The sequence below is a fragment of the Sciurus carolinensis genome, chromosome 5, assembly GCF_902686445.1.
Source record: "Sciurus carolinensis chromosome 5, mSciCar1.2, whole genome shotgun sequence".
In the NCBI taxonomy this organism is placed as follows: domain Eukaryota; kingdom Metazoa; phylum Chordata; class Mammalia; order Rodentia; family Sciuridae; genus Sciurus; species Sciurus carolinensis.
The window spans coordinates 10,858,135-10,880,760 of NC_062217.1; the positions used below are offsets into that span (position 1 = coordinate 10,858,135).

General features: G+C 46.1%; 1 protein-coding gene across 1 annotated transcript in view; it reads right to left on the reverse strand.

Annotated features, from left to right (window-relative positions):
* The window catches only part of Pcca (propionyl-CoA carboxylase subunit alpha), a 358,996-nt gene that overhangs the window by 3,033 nt on the left and 333,337 nt on the right, over positions 1 to 22,626 (reverse strand). Inside the window, exon 22 of the mRNA XM_047554213.1 lies at positions 10,612 to 10,752. Within this exon, the coding sequence (XP_047410169.1) occupies positions 10,612 to 10,752 (141 nt within the window). The remainder of the gene's footprint in view (positions 1 to 10,611; positions 10,753 to 22,626) is intronic.

Consider the following 22,626-nt stretch of genomic DNA (forward strand, 5'->3'; position numbering starts at 1 on the left):
CTGAAGGTTGGCTGGGGTTGGGGGACACAGAAGTGACTGCTGACAGGTACAGGGTTTCTAAAATGGATAAAATCGTTCTAAAATTGACTATGGCGATGGCTGCCAACTTGAAATACACTCAAACTACCGCACTCACAGGCGAAGGGATTTACAAGGGCCGAGCCCTGTGAGTCTGAGCTCAGTGAAGTCGTCACCAAAACGTGACACACTTCTGCTGATGGCGGGGGGAGCTGGAACAGCCGCGCATCAGGCCTGGGAGGACGGTCCCTTCCCCTGCAAGACGCCCCTCCCGACAGAGGCGGCTCCCAGAAGGCACTCCCTCACCTGAACCGTGTCTGCAGCCGGATCACAGGCACCTGCTCAGGCTTCCTGGGTTCCAATGTCTGCCTTTTATCATGAGGGAAATCCTGGCTGAGCCGGTCCAAACCCAGTGGGGTTAAGCCTGAGGCTTCCACCCAGGAATGGGTGCCTAAAAGCCACTCTATTTGTCCACTTTTCTCTGGCCTGATGGCTAAAAAGCCACAAGCTAGGCCAGCTTTTTCTCTTAGCTTTATGGAAAGGGGGTCCGGGTCTTTGAAATGCAAGGACAAGGGCTTGGCGGGGTGCTGGTGGGCTCTGCGGTCCCAGCACTGTGGCTGTGCTTGGCCAGTGCTGCACAAGTGCCTGGAGACTGTTCTTTCCTGCGATCCCCAAGTGATCTGCAAGTCCCCTCCCGGCCCCCTGTGTGGCGCGAGCTGTCTTGCTGGCACGCCGAGCGCCTGAGCTCGTGTATTCTCTTCCTCTGCTGTTCAGGTGGTGGGCTGTTTTTTCCTGGCACAGAAATATAGGAAGAGAGAGGATGCCAAAGCTCCGGAGCTGGCACGGAGGAGACGCCGTGCTGCCGAGCGCACCGTGCTCGCTGTCACCGCGGATTCATCTCACCTGGCATCTGCATTCCACACCCGGGGCAGAAGCAGCACGCGGGGGGCGAGGGGGACGGTCACCCCCTCAAGTCATCACACTGTCTTTCTTCTCTTTTCAGAGGAAGGCAGGGACCAAGAAAGAGAGAGGGCCGGTCCATGCAGTAGTCCAGCCCGTGGCCTCCTAGACAGAGCCGGCAACGGGACTCAAATCACTCTGACCCGAACACTGGGCGCCCAGGCCACAGGGCAAGGCGGCGCCCCGGGGAGTGGATCTGAATTGCAACAAAACGCCATGGAAATTCTGTCCAAAAATTAGGATTCCACCTCCACCTCTGGGCTCTGGCCACTATTCCCTTGGCAGATGGACAAGTCCCTGCCATGGGTACTTGTGTGCTAGCCTCCCATACGCCCACCAGCTCTGTCTTCGTCTATGGGGGTCAGAGTCCAGGGCTGCTGGGAGCCCCCTCCCCCGGCCCCTGCCCCTCAGCCTGGGTGGGAGGGCACAGCCTGGGTCTCCGCCAGCAGCTGTGCCCCTGCCCGGGCCCATCCCCTCTCATCCCATTGCTTGGGATCTGCTAGGCACAGGGAGCCCCTACTGCCTCCCTAACAGATCTGCGAATAAGAGTAAGAAACGAAGCCTGCACAAGCCTTGGTCCCGCCACGGGCAAAGGCCAGCCTGACAGTGATGCCCACAGCAAACACGTTCCAGGACAGCTAGCCAGGCCAAGCCACGGCTGCCCTCCAGGCCCCACTACAGCCTGGGCACGGCAGGAGGTGGACAACAAGGTCATGGGGCTCTGCCATGACTGCTCACCAAGCACGGCCCTAGCCTATAACACGGACCATTCGCCAAGGGTGACGACAAGGGCTGCGTCCCAAATCATTAATCAGAAATCCAAAGCCTCTGACGTGGCCAGACACAATCGGAAGTGGGAAATCCCCAAACTAAAAAGTCCCTCCTACTATGAAACTCTGGTGATTAAAACAAGTCAATGGAGGCCAGGGTGTGGCTCAGTGTACGGTGCTCAACAGCATGCAGGAGGCCCTGGACTGGACCCCAGAGGTACAGAGAGAGAGAGAGAGAGAGATCAGAGAAAGTGCATCCTGATACCAAGGAATCCCGACTTCTGCTGGACCCACAGCACAGCGCTAAGGAGCACAGCATGACCCTGGCTTTCCACTGGCCTTTCCCGCCAGTTTCCCCAGTTCCTCACCCTGTGTCTGCACCATACTTACCTCATGATTTACCTTTAAATGGAGACCTAAGTCACCGTGGCTCCCCCTCTGCTTTATCTGTTTTGTAAACAGTTTTCTCTCACCCAAACCTGAGAGGCAGCTCTTAGAAACTGTTCCCTGATACCCCACCACACAGTGTTGTCCCTCAGGATCATGTTACACACACACGTCCACAAACACGCATGTATACATGCAGGCTTCATCTGACTCCAACTTATTTCAGCCCCCAATAATCCAGTTGGGGAAGCAAGTACAGTACCCTCTGCACGCCGGAGAATGCAGTGGAGACGATCCACACGGGGCCAGCCTCTGGGCAGCGGCTGTCCCTGTGGGGTGTGCTTGGGCCTGGGTGGACTTGGACCAGGCCCCAGCTCCCAGTTCCGCGAGAGGCATCTCTGGGCTCTGGTGAGACTCGGCTCTCATCTGGGGCCACTGGAGCTTGTGGCCCACACCGTCTGCAGCTGTAGAAGATGCCACACCCCCCAGGGCACAGGAGACCTGGGCAGGGGCCACGGAGGCAGCACCTTCCGGCCTGCCCTGGGGGCTCGGGTAGCCAGGGCATTAATTGGGTGCACGGAGTGGGCTGCGGAGCCTGCAGGCTCGGCGGGCAGTGCACACGGCGGGCCCGGCTCCTGCAGCATGTGCGCACGCTTCTCCGACACTTTTGTGCATCATCTGATAAAGACTTACTGATTGTGACAGGATGTCTCCAGTGTTGGGCTTACTAAATGGTCACAAGCCTGGAAAGTCTTTCTGATGAGCCCAGCCCGCCTGATGTATTTCTCCGCTCCCTGTCTAATTGGTGCAAAGTTTGGAGGCCCGAATCCTGTATCTTTCATCCGGCTTATTGCGTCCTCTCCTCTGACACGGGGTCAAGGTTCACATTCGCATCCGATTATCAGAGCAGCACTCATTAAGCGGGAGCCGGCCTTGCCCCCGAATGAGTAGGCTGGAGAGAGAACCCGGCCCATTTACTCAGCAGATTTTCGCATGTTTAGGGGGCCTGCACGTCACCCAGCATTGCTCTGTGCTGAAGAGTTTCAGACATCTCCAGCTGATGATTAATTGTGAGTGATGGGAAATAAAATCCAGTAAAGCCAGCTGCTTGCCATGGTCGGCAAAATGACTCTAATGGATAGAGGCTGCCAATTTTCCAGTTTTACTGGCAAGTCTTCCAAGTGTAATTAAGGGAAGTTATAAATGATATGGAAATCTATCAAGTTCCATTTATTTTCAGAGGACTCTTTCCCCAGAGACTTTTATCTTGAAGCTTATAGTATGCTTTGTTGTGCTAATGATTTAAGCCACATCTTGTTTCTGATTAAAGCCCCCAATCTCCTTCTACCAAGTCCTCTTCACTCCTTCCACAAAGATTAAAAGACAGAACCTCCCCGTGCACGTGGCCTCTCTCAGAAAACTCGCCTCGACTGGGACACATTTGGCAACGTGTATCCTTCAAACCGCAAACTGCCATCGCCCCTAAGGAAGCTCAAAGGAGGTGCAGGCCGGGAAAGAGGAGGGGGGATCGCCAGCAAACATAAAAGGAGGACCCCAAAAGTGGAGGCTTGGAAGCTGCACTGGCAACCAGATATTGATCAGAAGGGGGTGTCGCCCACTAATGTCATTCGATTTGGAATAAAAGCATGAAAGTGATGGCGGAGGCCTAAAATTGGAGACGTGAAGGATGACTGCACAGTACTCCATTTCTCAATTTCATCCTTCAGAGCCACAAAATGGGGGTGATGCAGTGACTGGATGAGATTTACAGTAACAGCTGTGGTCTTCCCACACAAGGGAGGCCCTTCTAATGGGCTGAGGTCTGTTTGCAACAGACGGGGAAGAACAAAACAAGGCTCCCTATTAAGAGTGTGCAGTCATATTTCTGATAAAGAAAATCATTATGGGAGTCAGGTTTCCTTTAAGACAGCCCCTACCCTCTTTTGTCACTCAGAGCCAGGGCTGCTTTAAAGGTGCTGTCGTTTAAATATAGGCGAGAGGACGCGAACGGCGTGGAGTTTGTTCCCCCTTGGAAGCCCACTCTCTAGCAACTGTAAAGAATGCGGAGGAAACCGTGCCAGGGGCATATGGCCTTCTACTGTGCTAAACATTCATACAAAAGACAGGTTCATCAGTCATTGGAGTATCTGGATAAAAAATTAGCTCCTGATGGATGGTATTTTGAGCTTACCTGCTGCTACTACATTACCAGAGAAACACAGGTTTTGAAACCCACATGACATTAGAAACTGCAGACCATGAAACACGACACGTGCAGGACCACATAATGTACGCCAGATTATACAAAATAATAAATAAGCTATTTAAACCCTCTGCCTAAAATTGGGCCCGCTGCAAGGAACCCTGGGTCACTTCTACGCAGGCCAATTAATGCACAGCATCTGCTGTATAGAAGCGGGGCATGAAGCACTTCCGAATGATTTCGGCAATTAAAAGAAAACTGTTTCCTGCCTCTTCAGACAGCAACTGTTTCCCTGCAAGAGTGAGCACCAAATCGCCGTGTGCAGCTGAAAAAATCAGTCCCCTTTTGGAGGGAGAGGGGCGGGGGGAGGATGAATTTTTATGGGAGAAGGCGCCTTCTTTTGTTGTCCTACATTCTGTGTTTGTCTGCCAAGTGAGACAGAAGGCTCCCAGGGCTTACCGGCCTGCTGCAGTCTCCCCTTCCGCGCCGGCCCCCCGAAAACCAGGGATCGGTGTCAACCCTGCTGACTACTCCGCACAGGCGAACACGCCTCAGGTGCCCTTTCAAAGGCGCACGGGTGCCCAGTGCAGTGTGTCTAGGGCCCCAACATCTGACGCAGGCAGCTCCAATTTGGCTAAAAGGCAGGCAGGAGTCAGATGATCCCAACTTCCCCTTTCTGAGCCACTGAGATAGCCTGCTACGTGTCCCCTCAGAACTGCAGGAGAAAGGCGTCCTTCCCCAGGATCTTCATGTAAAGGGTGTGTGTTGGGGGCGCAGCCCTGGGAGGTGCAGCATTTAAGCAAGGTGGAACCGTCATCAAATTGCAAAGAAAGGAGAGCCCCTGGCAGAGGAGCTGCAGGCCTCCTGTGACTCGCTGAGCGGCATCTGAAAGGAGAGGCCACATGTGTAGCATGGCTGCTGGCTCCAGGACTTCAGGTCTGCCCTTTGTCCACCAGGGTCCCCACCTGGGACTCCCTGGCACTGTGTGGTGGGAGAAGGAGACCAGGGAAGGAGGGCAGATCATGGCCAGTGTAAAACAAGTCTAGTGTTTCATAAAATTCCTTAAAATAAAGAAAAATATTATTCCCTACTGCCCTCTAACTACTCAAAACCAGAGCCAACACCTATGGTTACAAAGGTGCCTTAAGATACTCTAATCAGTCTGCAGTCTCCACCTTTGTGAAGTAGGCTGTGTTACAGGATTCAGTGAAGCTGTGATTTTTCTTTACATTTGTTTTTATTTTTCGGCAGAAGACTGAGAAAGATATTTTGAATCTTGCTAAAGCTGAGAACCATCATGTTCAGTTATGATTAAAACCAATACAACAAGCCCCTCGTCCCAGGAGAGAGCATTCCTTGGAAAATAAGACCAACCAGGCTTGTAGAACTCTCCTACAGTATTTAATTTTCTGATTGGTCCATCGAGATATTTTGATCTCATATTGATAATTATCAAGTTAAATTGTAAAAACTGTCAAATTGTTACCAAAAACAACAACAAAAAAAAATCTTTAAAATTTAAAAATAAATGTTATCTGGAAGAGATTAAATGGCCAAGACTAGGAGAGTTATCACCTCTGAAGGAGACAGGGTAGGAATCCCCCTGGGGAGAGATTACAGGGCAAGTTCATGGCATATGTAATATTTTATTGCTAAGTAAAATCTGAAGCAAATATTGTAAAGGTGAACAGAGCGCATGGGTGCTGGTGAGACTGCTCTCCGCGTAACCTTCTCTACGTTTGCAATATTTCACGATTTGAAGGTTTAAAAATGTTAATGAGCACACGAATCTGCATACGTGCTGTAGAATACAATCTGGAGGTTTAGGTGCAAAATTGGCATGTTGACAAATAAACTGCTTAAGTGACTACTGCTATGAAATATGTACATGTAATTATTGCCATCATTTTCTAATTGTAAATCAAGGTATCCAGAAACTGGAAAATCTGTCCAACAGCCAGGCTCACTCCTCTGCCGGAGAAAGATGCGGTCACTGTCCCTGGCTGCAGAGGCATCCAGTCTGGGGACACACGCACACCGAGCAGCAGACCCCATCCAACCTTCTCATCTAGATGCCTCGGAACTAAGGCATTTCTTCATGATTGAAAAGTAAAGGTTTTCCAAGTCTGTCTGCCACTCCCCAAGGTCAGCTTGAAGCTCAACTGAAGGAGCTTTGGAGACAAAGGGGAGGTGTGGATTCAGGCTGTGCGATGGGGCCCCGGACCTTGTGGACTGTGGTTACCCATTTGCCTGGGAACGCTCCCTGGAAGGGGCACACGTAAGAAGGAGCCAGGGTGAAATCTGGGTGGTGCTATTAATGATCGCCCAGTGTTTGCACTGGTACTCTATAGAGGATGCCATTTTTTGCCCAAGGCATTGTTCTCGAGAGCAACAATAGCAAATCCCTAATTGCCCTTCTGCTAAATGTCAGTCTCAAATCAGATGGGATCTTCCTCATCTGAAGTCTGTCTCCCTAATAGGAATGGGACTGAGTGGCTTGAAAAACAGCAACAGGTATTTAATTCTGCTCTATTATTTTATCTGGTTTCACAAACAAATAAGTCACAAACTACTACGGAAGAAAGTAATGTAAATGAGCAGCAGCCTTCTTATGTGTTGTGCTTCATTTAATTTTCTGATGCATTAAATAAATATTTCTAACGCAAATCTGAGATGACTGCAGAATCCAAGCATTACTCAGAAGAATCTTAACTAAATGCAGTGTTAAAGTATCTAGTTGGGCTGGCTCTTTTTTGTTGGTTTTTATTGTTTTGTTTCTGATAGCAAAAGGCTAACAAAACAAATGTGCTCAGAATGGCTTTATTGTATACTCTGAAGTCAAAACAAAAATCATGCAATAAATGTAGCAACTGTACATTTAATGTTAACATGTGGAAAAGGTGTATTCTGCCTTCATTCTAAAAGAAAATGGACTTTTAATTATTTTTGGTCAAGAATATCATAAGGATAGAAGTTTAAAAATTAAAACAAGTCATAAAATGCTAACTTTGATTACAGAAGTGTTCTTATGAAATATGCATGTATGACACATATATTTAAATATGATGGTGTTGTATGAAAAAGAGGTATTTTTCAAAATGAAATGTCACTGTAAAAACATTTTCAGAAAGTATATAGAAAAGGCATATAAAAGTCATTCTACCATTTTCTGAATTAAATTTATGATTTAATAATCCAGTAATCCAATAATGACTTTAATAATCCAGTTCTACTTTGTGGTTTGTTTACTTTTGTGCATTTTACTGTCTACTAACATCCCCTGCCCACATAACCAAGAAAAGCCAATTATATAATCATGTGAAAATGATTTTGTTGTCATATTTAACATTCAATAGTGCATCACAGAGATTGAAAAGTATTAGTGCTTTTGCCATGTGAGCCCAGAAAGAGAATGTAGAGCAAACAGAGCTTCAGTGTTTAGGCAAGGAAAGGATTTCAAATGAATCAGCTCTCGGCCCCACACACCAAGCTCTCTGAGGACATCTCTCAAGTCCAAGCGGCCCAAATCTCTTCTTCCCAAGGTTTTTAAACTGCTCAATTGTTTATTTCACAAAACAGATTTGTCACTTATGGTTTATGTGACACTTTTGCAGAACTTCTCATTACTGACCCACCATTCTAAAATATGTTAAGTTTTGCTTGTGGTCAACATAAAAATTACAGATTGCTGGAAGTTAAGTTACAAATAATTTTTTGTAGTAAAACAGAATAGTCACAGGCCCTTGGTTATTTTCAGGTCCCTGATTTCCTTGAAAACACACAGTGACTGATTGCATCATCTTCGTACTGATAAATGTGGAGACTTGCTCAGCTATTATATTCTAAGAAAAACATAATGTGTTCTGCAGTGTTAAAATAACTTAAAGCAACAAAACTTAAAAGTTACAAGTAGCATTTTCTTATAATGGCCTTCCTATGCTGTGCCTTTGGTCCAAGTGAAGTTTCTTGTGTTTGAATTACACGAGACAGAATTTAACTACAGAAGTTGCTATAAGAGCTAATGATTGAATTCCTCACCCTCCTGTGGTTTCAGTGTTAGGGGTCTGGGACATTTTTCACTCATAATAGTAATTCAAGTAATTCATAATAGTATTTATCACAATACGATGACACAGAATGTGAAAAGAAGTTTTGCAAGGACCCAGTGAGAGGAATAAAAGGAAGCATGTACCCCATCTGACCAGCCCAGGTACTCAGGCAAAGACCACTCCTAAAGAGGATATAGGGTGCCGAGATGATGAGCTACTTCCCTAGGTGACCTCCACGAACTCCGACTTTAAGGGACACATTGTACAGGCCTCCTTGCTCCACAGTGACACTGTTTCTAACAATGAGTCCTCAATTAAACCATTCTCAGTACCCGCATTTGACCATGGGTGGATGCTTTCAATATCTGAGCCACCCCAATGAAGCAAACACTAATATCACATTGTTCCCTTCCACTAAATGCCTTGCTTTCCCACATTAAATTATTAACCAGGAAATGGAAAGTATGAAGGCTAAACCCCTTTGGTATGTGGAAAAGCTAGGCCGGGAGACCACACTTGTTAAACAAGAAGGCTGCACTGGCCCGGCCTAGCGAGTTCCCTGCTTCCTGCCTGCTGAGCAGCCCCAAGCTGGGCAAATGGGGGGCTAGGATCATAACCTTGACCCTCCTGTCCTTCCCTGCTTCGGGCAGGAGCCACCCCCCACTGCCCTGCCCTGCCTCTACCCTTAGGCTTGGACTCAGGTGTTAGAAAAGTAAGGATTTAAGATAAACACATTATTTAAAAAAAAGCACAAATGTGGTTTTTCTAATTAAAGTCACACAATTAGGACTGACAAGCTCAGACAGGCAGTATACAGACTCTACCACTTCCAGAAAAACCTTAGGAAGGAAAATGAAAAGACACTCTGCATGCTGCATGCTGACCTGCCATCAGTCCCCTAGAAGAGTCCCCTGCTCCTCTGCCAATGGAGCATGTGCGTGTGCAAGGGTTAGCATGGAGGCCAAGGAGCTATCCTCTGGGACTGCCTCCTGTGGAATGCAGAAATACGAGGCAAACACTGCCCTGTGCTCAGCACATACACGTAATTCCCGTGAATCATCTCTCCCAATCCTAACACTCGGGTCAGTGTTAGCTTTCTTCCAGGAATAGCATGCTTTCAATATGTGTAACAATTCACAGCCCCTTAGCCTCTGATGCTTTTCTAGAAAGCTAGGAGTTCTATTTCTGTGTTGTCAGGTGCCGTCACTGCCAAGGCAGCTTTCCAACTCCACGTCTCAATTTCAGGCTGTGCACCTAAAACACCTGAATGAACCTCATCATGTCTACTTACTATTCCTTTACTGTAGATGCTTTTCTAGAAGGCAGTGCCAACTCCATGAGTATTCCTCAATGTTAAGAGGATATTTTGCCCATATTAATAAAGAAATCTGGAGGCGTTTTAATAAACTCTTGACAGGAAAAGATGTGAATCCCAGTGACTTCACTGAGGTATAAAATGGAATCGCCTTATCATCCATGACAGTCTGTCATGTTTGCCACTACTTTACTGCACCTAAATAAAAATGCAAGTACTTAAGTGCCGCTAGAAACCTTGTGCTGCATCTGAAATGGTTTCCATTTCACTTTTTCTGTTAATCAATAGATATTTCTATCTATGCTTTAAGAAAGTGCATACATCCTACCAGGTCATCCAGGGCGAGCTGTTTGAGGCTGAACATGTGAGGAAATGTTAATATGGCTTTGATCTATGCTTCAGTGTCACCAGGCCAAGATGAAAAACTTCAAACTGTGAGCCTAAATTTTGTTTACCGAATTACGGAAGTGCTGTGGTACCAAGCAGATTACAGGGTTGACCTGTCCTTAACTCTCCCTCCCAATTAGACATTTATTTCAGAAATCATGCAGAAAGTTCCCTAGCAGAGGACTGTTTCTTGGCATGAGTTCTTCAAGGACAGGTTAAGCACAAAGCGCTGGAGAGTAAGTAGTAATTCTAAGTAAAATCTTCTCAAAATGCTGACTTTGAGAAATAAGAGATGAACCTGGCCTTCTTTCTGTTGCAGCTCCGGATCACTGGGGAGGGGAGGGGCTCAGAGGTGTGTCCCTAAGGTAAGTCAAACCTGAAACAGGGAGATGGAGAACTCACAAGGTCTGCCTTGCTGTTTTGTGGGGGGTCATTCAAGGCAAGGAAGAATGGCAATGGGGGTGACGTGGAGGAGAGCAAGTCTGAACTACCAGGCCCCTCAGGGACAGGCATGGCCCTTACCATGTCCCCTGGCTTGACGGAGACGGCCACCACCACTCCAGGCATCGGGGAACGCAGGATGCTGCTTGTGTCCTCAGCCGCTTTTTCCAGCATGAATTTGTTCAATTCTGCAGCGAGTTTGGTTAAAACACGTACCTTGTACTTGAGGGGAAAAAACAAAAACAAAACACAACCATAAAGGAGTTTAAAAGATGAACTTTTCCTCCAAAGTAGCACTCACTCAAAATCAGGATTAGCTTTTAGGTGAAAATTCCAATGACAGGCTTAAAGTCCTTGTATGGAACATCAAAATACATTCTTTTTCTTACACTGTGAGTCAGTCATTTAAGAAACTTCTTGAAATAAAAATTACTCATTAATTAGAGATCCCTAATAATCATCCTGGACCCTTGAGAAAAACATCTTGAAACTTTATGAAGAAAATAGTAGCAATTCTGCTCGTGTCCCTTCGCCGCTTACAAACTTGTGTGGAGAAAGGCAGACTAGCCAGCTGGGCCGGCCAGGGCCGAGGCGGCGCGGCGGCGCTGTGAGCGCGCATCACTAGATGGCAGCAGATCGCTGTGGCAGGCTCCTGCACCCGCCAGAGAGCCACCGCGCTGTGCGCACCCACAAGTTAAGACAAAGGGTTTCAGCGTTCATTTTGGGTGAACAATCTTTAAGATTCAAATCTTTTTCCTATGGCATAAAATGTTACATTCGCAATAGAAGAAGTTAGCTTTCCTCTAAGCACAACATCATGCAGTCTTTCTGCGATCAAGACGGTGAGGACTGGAGGATGGAGATGAAATATCATGAGGATACCTTCCCGGCTGGGGGCCGGAGCATCAAGGATTTACAAACATGGAGAGGAAACAATACACAGCAAGGGTTTCAGGCACTTTTGTAGGGGGCACATTAAAGTGGATCCAGTCCCACTGAACATTTCCAATAAAGGGAATCTCTACCAGACAGGAAAAATCCAAGATCTCTGGGAACACTTGCAGGAGCCACTACTGGTTCTTCCAAACAAGCAAGAAGAAATGGTTTGAGGACGTGCAACTGGGGAAGAGGGAACCCCGGCCTGAAGCCAGCTGGATCCCACCAACCAGCCTCTGGGGAGAGATGGAGAGGGACCGAGGCTGCCACTTTGTCTGAGGAGAGCTGCTGAGATCCCAGGCCTCCTGTGGGCACTATGATGGCAGGGACGCCAAGGCGAAATCCCATTCGCCCTTCCACTCAGTGCAGAGGCAGGAAACCTCCGAGTGGGCTCTTTGCAGGGCCTATTTAAAAGGAGGGGGGAGGGCCCAATGAAGAGCTTTGATGGCCTGGGTTCCGAGGAGATCTGCGACACTGTGACAGGTTGAATAATAACATCTTTTGCATGTTTCTTTACTCCTGAGTGTGTGTTTTGCAATCAAGACATACAAGCATCTGCCAGTTTCTGAAGGATATGATCCTTAAGTGAAATTACAGTGCAAATAAAAGCTTTTTGCTCCTATTAAAATTCATCTGAGTCATAAGTGGCAAGGGAAAAAGCAAGGAGAGTGCATGGGGCTGTCAGTCTAATCAACATTCTGGGCAGAGGGACTATTTATCAACGATGAATTGTACCTCCAAGTCCTTCATTAAACCTATGGGTGGGGAGAAGAGGGGGGAGCATAATTGGGCCAGACTGCACAGTGTTGGTATCTGCCTCTGCCTTGGAAGGGGAAATCCAGGACTGGAAAGGTACGGCAGTCCACTGAAAAGTTACTTTCTGGTGGGCAGCACCCTGGGGTGCTCCTTCTCTGGGACAGGTCAGCACGGGGCCCCTTCAGCTTCCAGTGCAGCACACAGGTCATTTTGTCCGATTCAACTTCCAGTGTGAACCCTGAGTTCAGGAAAAGTCTCTACACATTGAGGAGAATGTCATCTACAAACTTCCGCCACCGCAGATGAACTTAACTAATTTTAGCTGTATCACAAAGAAGCATTAACATGGATCCAGTGCTAGGAGTGTACTTAGCCCCATTTCTCCCCTGAAATTACCAGACCCTGACTAAAACTGGATCCTTTTACTCTTTTTATAATGTTCATATCTTCTGGATTCCTTTCTCTGTGGGACTCCTGCTTGGCTTGGAAAGAGATGTAAAAGAGTCACAAAACTCAGGGCCTCCAGATGCAGGCTTTGTTACTCGTGAAATGTTCCTTTTCCTTTTGTATTTGTTTATTGTTCTTAAATCCATTTGGGGGATAAGTGACTTATTGTAATCACGAGTAAAAAACAACGAAGCAAACTCTGGAGAGGCCCTGGTGCACACGGTTGGCTTAGAAACCGCCTTTCTGAATACAGAGGGGCAGAGAGAAGGTTCTCTTAAGATTACCTTTGAAGTCGTCCTGGCCCTTCAGTGTGAGCATGCCCACATGAGCACACAGTCTTAAAAGAGCCTCCTGGCAGCCTATCTGGGGTACAGGGGTTCATGCCCCATGGGGCCTAAGTGGGGCACATATGGGTCCATCCCAGCGAGACTCAGAAAAGCGTTTTGATGCCTCAGAAAAGTGTTGAGTATACACCAGTGCTTACGGTCAAAACTGCTATCTATTGGTTTCTCTGGATCCCTGGGGGACACAGAGCAGTCAACTAGTTGTAAGATTTTAAGAAGGTGCTCCTTTGGCAACTGCAGGATACAAGTTCAGTTTTGTGATGGGTGTTTAAATATTCCAGGAGTGGGTGTGTGACACTGCTCTGGAGAGGTCAGATTTTGTTGTCGTCGTTTTCAAGCAGACGGAGCACACTGTTGACATTTTCAGATGAGCAGTCCAGCATTCCACAGGCCAGTTGACAGGGTGGCCAAGCAGGGCCCTAGAAGATGGAGGTTTTCAGCTGCCCGGGTCAGCAGTAGCACGTGTTTGATGAGAAGCTGCCTGTTGGCGGGGCTGGGCTGCCGCAGAGCCAGAAGTTACCAGCTGGGGCCTCATCAGGAGACAGAACTTCACTCTGCTGGCTTTAGGGAGCTGGTCTCCAAACCACGACAGGAATAAAAAGTTCTTGAAAAACACCTCACTGTGTAAGTTAGAACAGAGAACAGGTGCTTTCTAGCTTTGGCCTGCACGGGGCTCCTCAACCCCAATAAAGGGAGGAGTGGCTTATTACCTAATGACCCAATCATGGAAAATGACCTCTAGTCCGGGTCTCTAAGCCGATTCATTCTATGGTGTCTATAGTGTAAGACCATGTGTAATAAGAAAATTTCTCCCAAAAGTCTAAAAGAAAGAGAGAAAGAAAATCACAGCAGACATGAAAGGCTCAGGAAGAAAACCACAAGAGATGGACAATTAAAAGGAACACATTGGGATTATTTCTAAAACCAGCACGTGGAAGCTGACAATAGGAGAAGGCTGGGGCGGTGCCCAGTGAGCTGTGGTTAGAAGGTGTGGAGCCAGCCATGGCCGAGGCCTGGGAGAGATGGGCGCTTCCTCATGGACTTGTGAACCAGCGCTCCCAGAACTCTGTGCCCTCCAGACAGCAGGAAACGCCCCTGCAAGACGCACACACAGCGCCGCCCCTCTGGGTTCTGTGTCCACCTAGGAAGGGCATCTTCTTAGGGAGGCTCTTGCTTCGAGGCCTCAGGATGTGCGTTGCTTTTACAGATCCCGCGTGCTGCTGTGTTCACAGACAGTTCACACCGCTCTCATGGAGCATATGCCCAGTGTGCTTTGCATCCTCTCAGTTGTGGTTTCGGGTCCTCATGTGCTGTCCCTCTTCAGGTGGGCTCCATTCCAGTTTCCATTCCAAGTCATTCTTCCAATGACAATTAGGAGATGTACAGGTGATCAACTGCTGATGTTTTTGCTTGTCAACTCCTGGCCATCTCGGTCAACCAGAATCAAGAGCCAATAATGAAGGCTCACTATAAGTTTTTACGTGAATTATCTTCACATCCTGGTGAAGTAGCCCCAAACTGCACACCCCGTCCTCCCTAACCATGGCGGCACACGGGTCTCCAAAGGCCTCTTCGTATTCAAGGCCCCCAGAGCCTGGAACGTTAAGCTGCAGCTTCATTTCCACCGTGTGAGAACCAGTGCTTAAGCATTCCCTTAAAGACCTTCTGGCCGAACTCAGAGTTGGAGGAAAATCGTCAATGTTTTACTTTATTATTTTATTTTACTAATTCACTGATGGGTTGGTTGATTACAGTACTGGGGGTTGAGTCCAGGGCCTCGCACACACTAGGCAAGCACTGGGTTACATCTCCAGCCCTTTTTATGTTTTATTTTGGGAAAGGGTCTTGCTAAATTCTACAGACTGGTCTCAAACTTGCGATCCTTCTGCCTCAGTTTCCCAGGTAGCTGGGACTATAGGTGTGCACCCTGCTCATGAATGCTTTTAAAGGGACAGAAGTGATGGGCTCCAAAATGAGGGTCTTTAGAAACATCAGCATGTCTAAAAAGCAGAATAAAACATTGACTAAATGTTAAAACACTCAGGTGGAATTAGAACTGTAATTCATCGGTGTTTTCCTTCAAAGCTATGCATGATACACTCCTCCCTACTTGAGTATAGGCCCAACAGCCAATTCCGTAAAACAACAACAAAATCTCCAAAACTAAAACACACAGAACTGAAGCCCCTGGCTGCCCTCTTGGAGGTGCAACCTGGGGAAGGTGCACGGAGCAGACAGCAGTTAGAGCTCCGGGCGAGCCCCGGCCTGGTATAGCTGCAGCGCAGAGCAGCCTGTTAGCATAATGCTGTGACAACTCCATCAGCGCAGTCTCAAGGTAGCTGTCAATCAGGATGCATCATTTAATCCAACAGCACTCGGAGGACTGTCTCCTACAACCCACATGACAGCATATCTACAGCTCTATTTATATCAGCGCCCAGTTGTGTTTACAACGCTGTAGTAATTAGAAAAGATGCAACAGGCAGCAATATTATTGAGATTTCCATTTTGCAGGATTGCCCTGTAAAGTGTGATCTTGCTTCACAGAGTCATGCTAAATGACAAAAGGCTATTTTCTTCAATCTCCCAGCTCCGACAGCACTTCATTTGCAGCTATCTATAATTAGATTAATGGTGTAGTGCGTACAAAGCAGGCCCACTTCACATCAGATAGCATATGAATTAGGACAAACACTTATTTCAATTCCAGGCAGAGAAAGCAATGACTGGGGTATTTAGCATACCCTTTATGGTGGAATGAGATGTTAATTGTGTACCATTACCTCTAAACTGCTTGCTTGTTGTATAAATCACTGTGCTAATTGATGCAGAGATAGAAATGTAGCCACAGGCAAGAAAGCAAAGGAATGAGAGCGAAGATGGAGGATAAGGGATTATCGAGTAAAACCATATGGAGATGAGGTTCCTTTGAAACCTCTGCTTTCTGCCCACGAGCAGGATTTCTTCAAGTACAGCACAACTCTGGCACTAGAAAAGAAAAATTAATTTTTTACATTCCTCTTTACAAACAAAAATTTCTTTTAAAAGTTCTGGCTGCCAGACAGCCAAATGACAGGTACGTGGAATTCATTTACAAAAACATGGAATGTGTAGTTTTCAAAGCATCAGAAGTCCTTATCGGTGCTTTGGCTCAAGGGATGAGAAATAACACTTGTAAACTCCCTGAAGCAGATGTTCCTGCCCTATCCAAGGGCAAAAACAGCCTTTTCCAAGACTTGAAGTTGTTTTTCTAGCCTTGAAAAAACTAAAGTAAAATAAAAAATTATGCTGGTTTAGATCTGTTCAGACTCTAATTACATTACCCTGATTCATTCAGGGTATGCATCCAACAGAAGCGGATATTTTCATCTGCCACTGATAACCACTCTAACAGTCTCACCCAAACCCTAAATCTGACCATTCCAGTTCATGATTTCACATCCTAAGAAGGAACTTCAAAGGAGATATTTTTTCTTGCTGTTCTAAAACTAGCAGAATAAATAAATAAATAAAAGCACACAGTAATTTAATAGCTCCACTCTTTTATCTCCAAATGTCACTCTATCTTTTGAAAAAGTCCTGTTCTGCACTCGATAGTAAAATAAGTATCTTGAAAGCACAGGTACAGAAATCAAACGCTGAACACAACTCAAACCATGAGTGATCCACAGATAAACGTGCCCTTGGGAAGTTTATAAATCAAGCACATGGGCCCTGTGTGTGTGCTCACAATTTTTTTAAATAGCAAAGCAACAGTAAGGTGCAAATTACTGCTGTGCACTTTTTCACAAATTCAGTCGCTTAGTAATTAGCACTGTTATAACAAAATTTTACACAGAGAACAAATGCATTGGATCAGTTAATAGTTCAAATTCTCGACTTCGGTGTAACAGTTAATGTATTCATCTCTCACAAGCGCGCATTCAGAAATACTGTGTATATTTGAGCCTGGTGAAATACAAATACCATACTAGTGTCCAAGAAAATAAAACAATGTACCAAGAAACTACAATATCTGGTTCAAGTTATCACCACGGAAATTTATGGGGCTTGGGTGGGGGTGGTGTCTAGAGTTTCTTTGCCAGTCATTACCTTTCACCTTACAGAGTGGCCCTTAAGTATCTGACTGCTGAGCTAAGGATACCTGTGTTGCAATCCCCAAGTTCGACAGTTTAAGGTTTGGCTTGTTACGATATGTAATATTTTTTAAAAACGACAAAAAAACACCAACGACCTGTGAAATGGAATTAAAGGTCAGCAAAATAGGGCTTGGGGTGGGGCTCAGTGGCAGAGCACTAGACCGGCATGCCTAAGGCCTGAGTTAGATCCCCAGCACTGGAGGGGGGAAGAAAATCTTGAAAGTCAATAAAATACCCAGTTAATCCAGAGGCTGAGGCTGGCGAAAGGAAAGTTAGAGGCCAGCTTGGAAAACTTAGAGAGGCCCTGTCTCAAAAAAACCAAATACATAATAAAGGCTGGGGATGTGGCTCAATGGTCGAGCACCCCTGGATTTCAAGTCAGCAGAATACATAATGTGAGTCACCTGAAACAATCCCAGGTAATGGAAATGGAAACTACTGGAGAAAAGAGCAGGAGCAGGGCAAGTGGCAGCTCCCAGTCCCCTGTAGGCGGGGCCTGGGCATCGGGCGCCGGCTGACAGGAGAAAGTGCCCGGTTTCTGATATTGTGCCCCAGTTCCTCAGCATTTGCTCTCCCTTATTGAAAAAAGCAGTCAAACTCCGAAAGTAAATCATTCAGTTAGCATTGCTGTTTAATGACATAAAATTGATAATGCCAACGACACTGCATTGACCAATGTACTATTTTCAACACTTCACCCACTGAATTTTATGAGCCAATTTACATTTGGGGTTCTGTTTTGTTAACTGGCAAGCTGGTCTCTGAAGTAAGGTTTGCTTTGTTTGGGTGCTGGGGCTGGAACCCAGGGCACTGCGCAGGCTACCCATCCGCTCTACCGGGAGCTAGACCCGCCCCACCCCGGAATTTCATCTTCTACCGGACAAAGTGAATGTGAACCAGTGTGCCACTGGGAGTCACCATGGCAAGAGCAACAATCCCGTTTTTGTTTTAGTTTTTAAAGGAGAAATTATAAAAATAGAGGTGGGAAGAAAAGTTCCAAAGAAGAAAAAAAAATTCATGAAGCTCATTTTCAGTGACTCATTGTTCAAAATTCCTGCTAAACAAGAGATGGTTTTCTTAGAGGAAGGAATTATCTTCAGGCTAATTTCAAGAACTTGGAGGAACGAGTGAGTGAGCAAGCTTATATCTCTGGTTGTTCCAAAGAGTCAATCTCCTCTGGAGAGGAAAATCTAAGGCCATCTCAAAGACACAGAGCTCTAACCTACCTAGTCTTTTGGTTTTGTTTTTCTGGTTTTTTTGTTTGTTTGTTTGGTTGGTTGGTTGTTTTGTTGTTGTTGTTTCTGACAATTAGAAACACGGCTCCCCATCTAATTTCACTGTGCTAGGCGACATTGTCTCCTTAACGGTACTGAAAACGGAGTGTGAGAGCCAGGGCCCAAGACAGCATCCGTCTCCCGGCTGTGCTTCTGGGGTGCTTCCCTCGGCATGGGGACCACTGGCCTCTTCAGACAGACCCAAAGATGATGCAGAAGGACGGCTTCTGTCCAGAAAGCGGGCGCCACTCCTAGTCTCCCAAAGATCATGACAGAGTCCCTGATGGGGAAGGTGACACCGGGAAGTCGCCAGTGTGCTAAGGATGGCCACTCCACGGAGCTCGGCGGTGTGCAGGTGCACCAACGACAGGGGGCCAGTCCCTGCCTGGCCCAGGTGCCCACAAGCTGTCTAACAAGTAGGTACAATGCCACAAAAGCGATTTGCTGAAGTAAGTGGCACTTTCACATCCACAAAAGCAAGTCCATTTATAATGAACTATACAGAACTCACAAAATAGAACATGTGCATTCTGTTTGATCAAGAGATTAAGTGACACATTATGACTATAATGAGTCATTTTTTTTCTTTTTACACAAGAAAAATATTATAGATCTTTGAAAGCCTTGTACTCAATTATGTAACAATACCAACATCTGCTAACAGTACAGGCTGTTTCCATTCTTCATCCTGAATTGTTTTACGTAATTACGAGTTTATAAGGTATTTGGTAAACCAGTAAGAAGGTACCTTTTTAAAGCACTATGTAATTTGGGGTACAATGAAATGTTCTCTTGAAAATCTATAATTAGGGCAGCATCAGCTTACAGAAAAGCACAGGAAATGTTATAACAACACAATTATGTAAATAGGCGCATAGGTAGGGAAATGAACCGTTTTGCTATGGTCCCCACCCCTCTCTTTCCTTTCTCTTCTATTTGAATTCTTCTTTGCTCATCTCAAGTTAATGTACTACTGCCACAGGGTGCAGAATAAAGGAACTCGGAAGAAAGAGCGGGGAGCTTGGCCTCCCTGGGTGAGTTCTTCAGCCCTGAGCTGGAGCAGCAGAGGCCTGGGGAGAGTGCCAGGGCCAGACCGCTGACAATGCTCCAGTCCTTGTGAGGACTTTTTAAGTGATAAAATATTTTTACTATTATGAATTCACTGAAGAAATTCAGAATTGAATATGCCAAAATGCTGGTTTGTGTTGGACAGAAAATCAGAAACTAAAATACATAAAGGCAAAGCAAACAAAACTAGAGATGACTGTGATACTGTGTAGTAGATCGTTGGCCAAGAGAATCAATTCAGAAAACAACCCAACAAGTCCTCACACAGTGATCCTAAGCATCGGACTGACCTCCACAAGGGGAGGGACTGTGCGGCAGTCCTGCAGTTGGCAGTTCTGATTCGGCTCAAAGGCTTAGCTTGGCTCCTGAGATGAACTGCTACCCATACATACAGCACATCACACGGAAAAGAGCACGTGATGCACGTGGATGAGACCCATGGAGTCATGTGGTCAATCTGGGAAAGGGGGACTCAGTCCCCAGGCCGGAAGCAAGCAGTGGGTGAAAGCCAAATTGTTGGAAGTCAACCAGCCTGACTTTGACGTCCCAACCAGATGCCACTTCTCAGCTGTGACCCTAACTTCTCAGAACAAATTTCACTTCTTAAATCAAGGTAATATATGTCTTGTATGATCACATTGGGGATAACTTTACAAAGATTTGCAAGCACCAAGCAAGAGCCTGACAGTAACTATTCATCAGATGTTATTTCAGGTCTCCTTTCCAAACATCTCTGGACTACCCAGAAGGAGGTGGTGGCAGAATGTTTTGCATGACATATTGTAGGGCACAGTGGATTAGCCATTTCTAATTGTACTTCTAGATCTATGGTTTCACAGTGATGAGCAAAAAGATTAAATTCTCTAAACACATATTGGACTTTAAAATCAAAGACAGCTATTTGTTCCCAATACTAAGAGAATGTCTAGACCAGGTAGTGAGGGACTCTCTGGTTGTCCTTTTCTTAGACACAGAGAGGCACACAGCAAATTAGAGAAATAGTTTGGTTAACTTGTTCATTCAAAAATCACTTAACAAGCAAATGGCAAAAAACAGCACCTGACCTCAAACACCATAACCTGGCCAGACAGAAAAGACATTCAGGAATACCACAAAATAAAACATGGGCACTACTAAGACTGTGATCCATATGAAGTAGGTTTGTTTTTGTTTGTTTGGGGGCAGGGGATTGTACTAGGGATTGAACCCAAGGTGCTTAACCACTGAGCCACATCCCCAGTCCTTTTTTACATTTTATTTGGAGACAGGGTCTCACTAAGTTGCTTAGGGCCTCACTAAATTCCTGAGGCTGGCTTTGAACTCGTGATCCTCCTGCCTCAGGCACCTGAGCTGCTGGAATTATTGAAGTAAGGTTTTTAGTTTAGACCCTCTACATAAAACCCTCCTGGCTGGGAGGCAGTGAGAACAATGATTTGATGTTTAGGATGTTCAGTGAGACTGCTTAGGAGTGACCTCTAACTCCACCACTCAGAAGCTTGGGAACATTTCTTAAACTTCCTGTGTCTCAGATTCCTGATTTTAATTTGAAGATCATAACAGTGCATACAACACAAGGTTTTCCTGAGACTCGGTGAATTCCTGCATGAAGAATGGTCCAACGCAGAAATGCCAAGTATTTGATGGCCATTATATGTAACAACTGTTTTTGCTGTTAATTCATGTCTGCAGAGGGGAAATTAGGTGAACATTTGGACACAGGGATGTTTGAGACAGAAAGACCTTCAGGCAAGTTAGTTTTCTTCATATGTGCTCATCCTAAGCAGAAAGAAAATTCTCAGTCATCTCCATATTGTCCCAACCTCCCTCTATAATACCCAGAAAGCTGCAAAGTAGCCTTAGCTGGCCCCTGTCAGACTCTTTCCCATGGTCAGCTCCCTCCTCCCCAAGAATTAAAAGGTGCAGTTGTAAATACAACCAGGTCTGCTTCACTTCAGCTCCTACAACCTCCCTGAGGCGGCCCTGAGAATGAGGGTACTCTGCCATCGGCTCTTCCTTCCTCCTCTTCCTCCACTTTATTTCCTTTTCTTTTTAATTATCCCCAACAGTGTGAGGTGGTTGTGTTTCTTTGTTTGTTTGCTTGTTTGGTGGTGTTGGGAATTGAACCCCAGGCCTCATGCCTGCTGGGTAAGCACTACCACAGAGTCCAGCCCCAGCGTGACTTACTATCTGCATACAGCAGATAACTCTGCCTGGTTGCAATGACTCCATGAGAATCTCCCCCAAACCCCTATCCTTCACTCTCCAATGATTCTATATTTATCTCATATGCTAACTCTATAAATTATAACCACTCAGTGAGTTTCAGAGTCTAGAAGGCCTCAAATGCCAAAAGTTTTAGTCACAGAAGTTAGGATCATTTCCCTGTGGACTAATTTGTAAATAAATGATAGTTATCTAATCAAATCTCACTATTCCACCGTTATAATTAAATAATGCTACACAGAGTCCATGAAAAAAGACTAGGTGACATTTCCCTTGTGTCTATAATCCTGAGACCAGGAGTACCAGTATTGACCATTCTGTTGCCTGGCAACCCTTTCCTCTGAGTTGAAAGCCAAGGTAGGCTGAGCCTGGAGAGGTGGGATAGAATGGTCCCTGCCGACCAGCCCCAATCCGTGGCATCTATCTTAGTTAATTCACCCCAATGGGGGATGGACCTCTGGTTCTCAGGCTTAGAAACTGGACTTCATTTATCCACTCAGAACGGATCATTCTCACCTGGATGGATTTTCTTTAAAGCTCATAAGAGACTGATATGTTAATCATCTTACAAATTTACAATCTGCAATAGTTTGTATAGGCAAACAGGACATCCCCTAACTGTAGTGTGGATGAGTAAATTAAGTCTGTGGTTGTTCACTAACCATGGAAGCAGAAGAGGCCCACCTGGTCCCCAAAAGTGCTCTAAGATAGCCAGGGGCTTCTCACACAAGGCACATCAGAAACTCCCAGAAGGCCTGTTAAACAGGACTGCTGTTCTCTGCTAAGCTTCTGATTCATGTGGGTAGGGCAAGAGTCTCGGACAAGTTCCCAGAGGACGCTGGTCTGGCATCACACTGAGGGTGGGCACAGGCCTCCTCCATTCATGGTAGAGCCTTGCCAAGGGGGAAG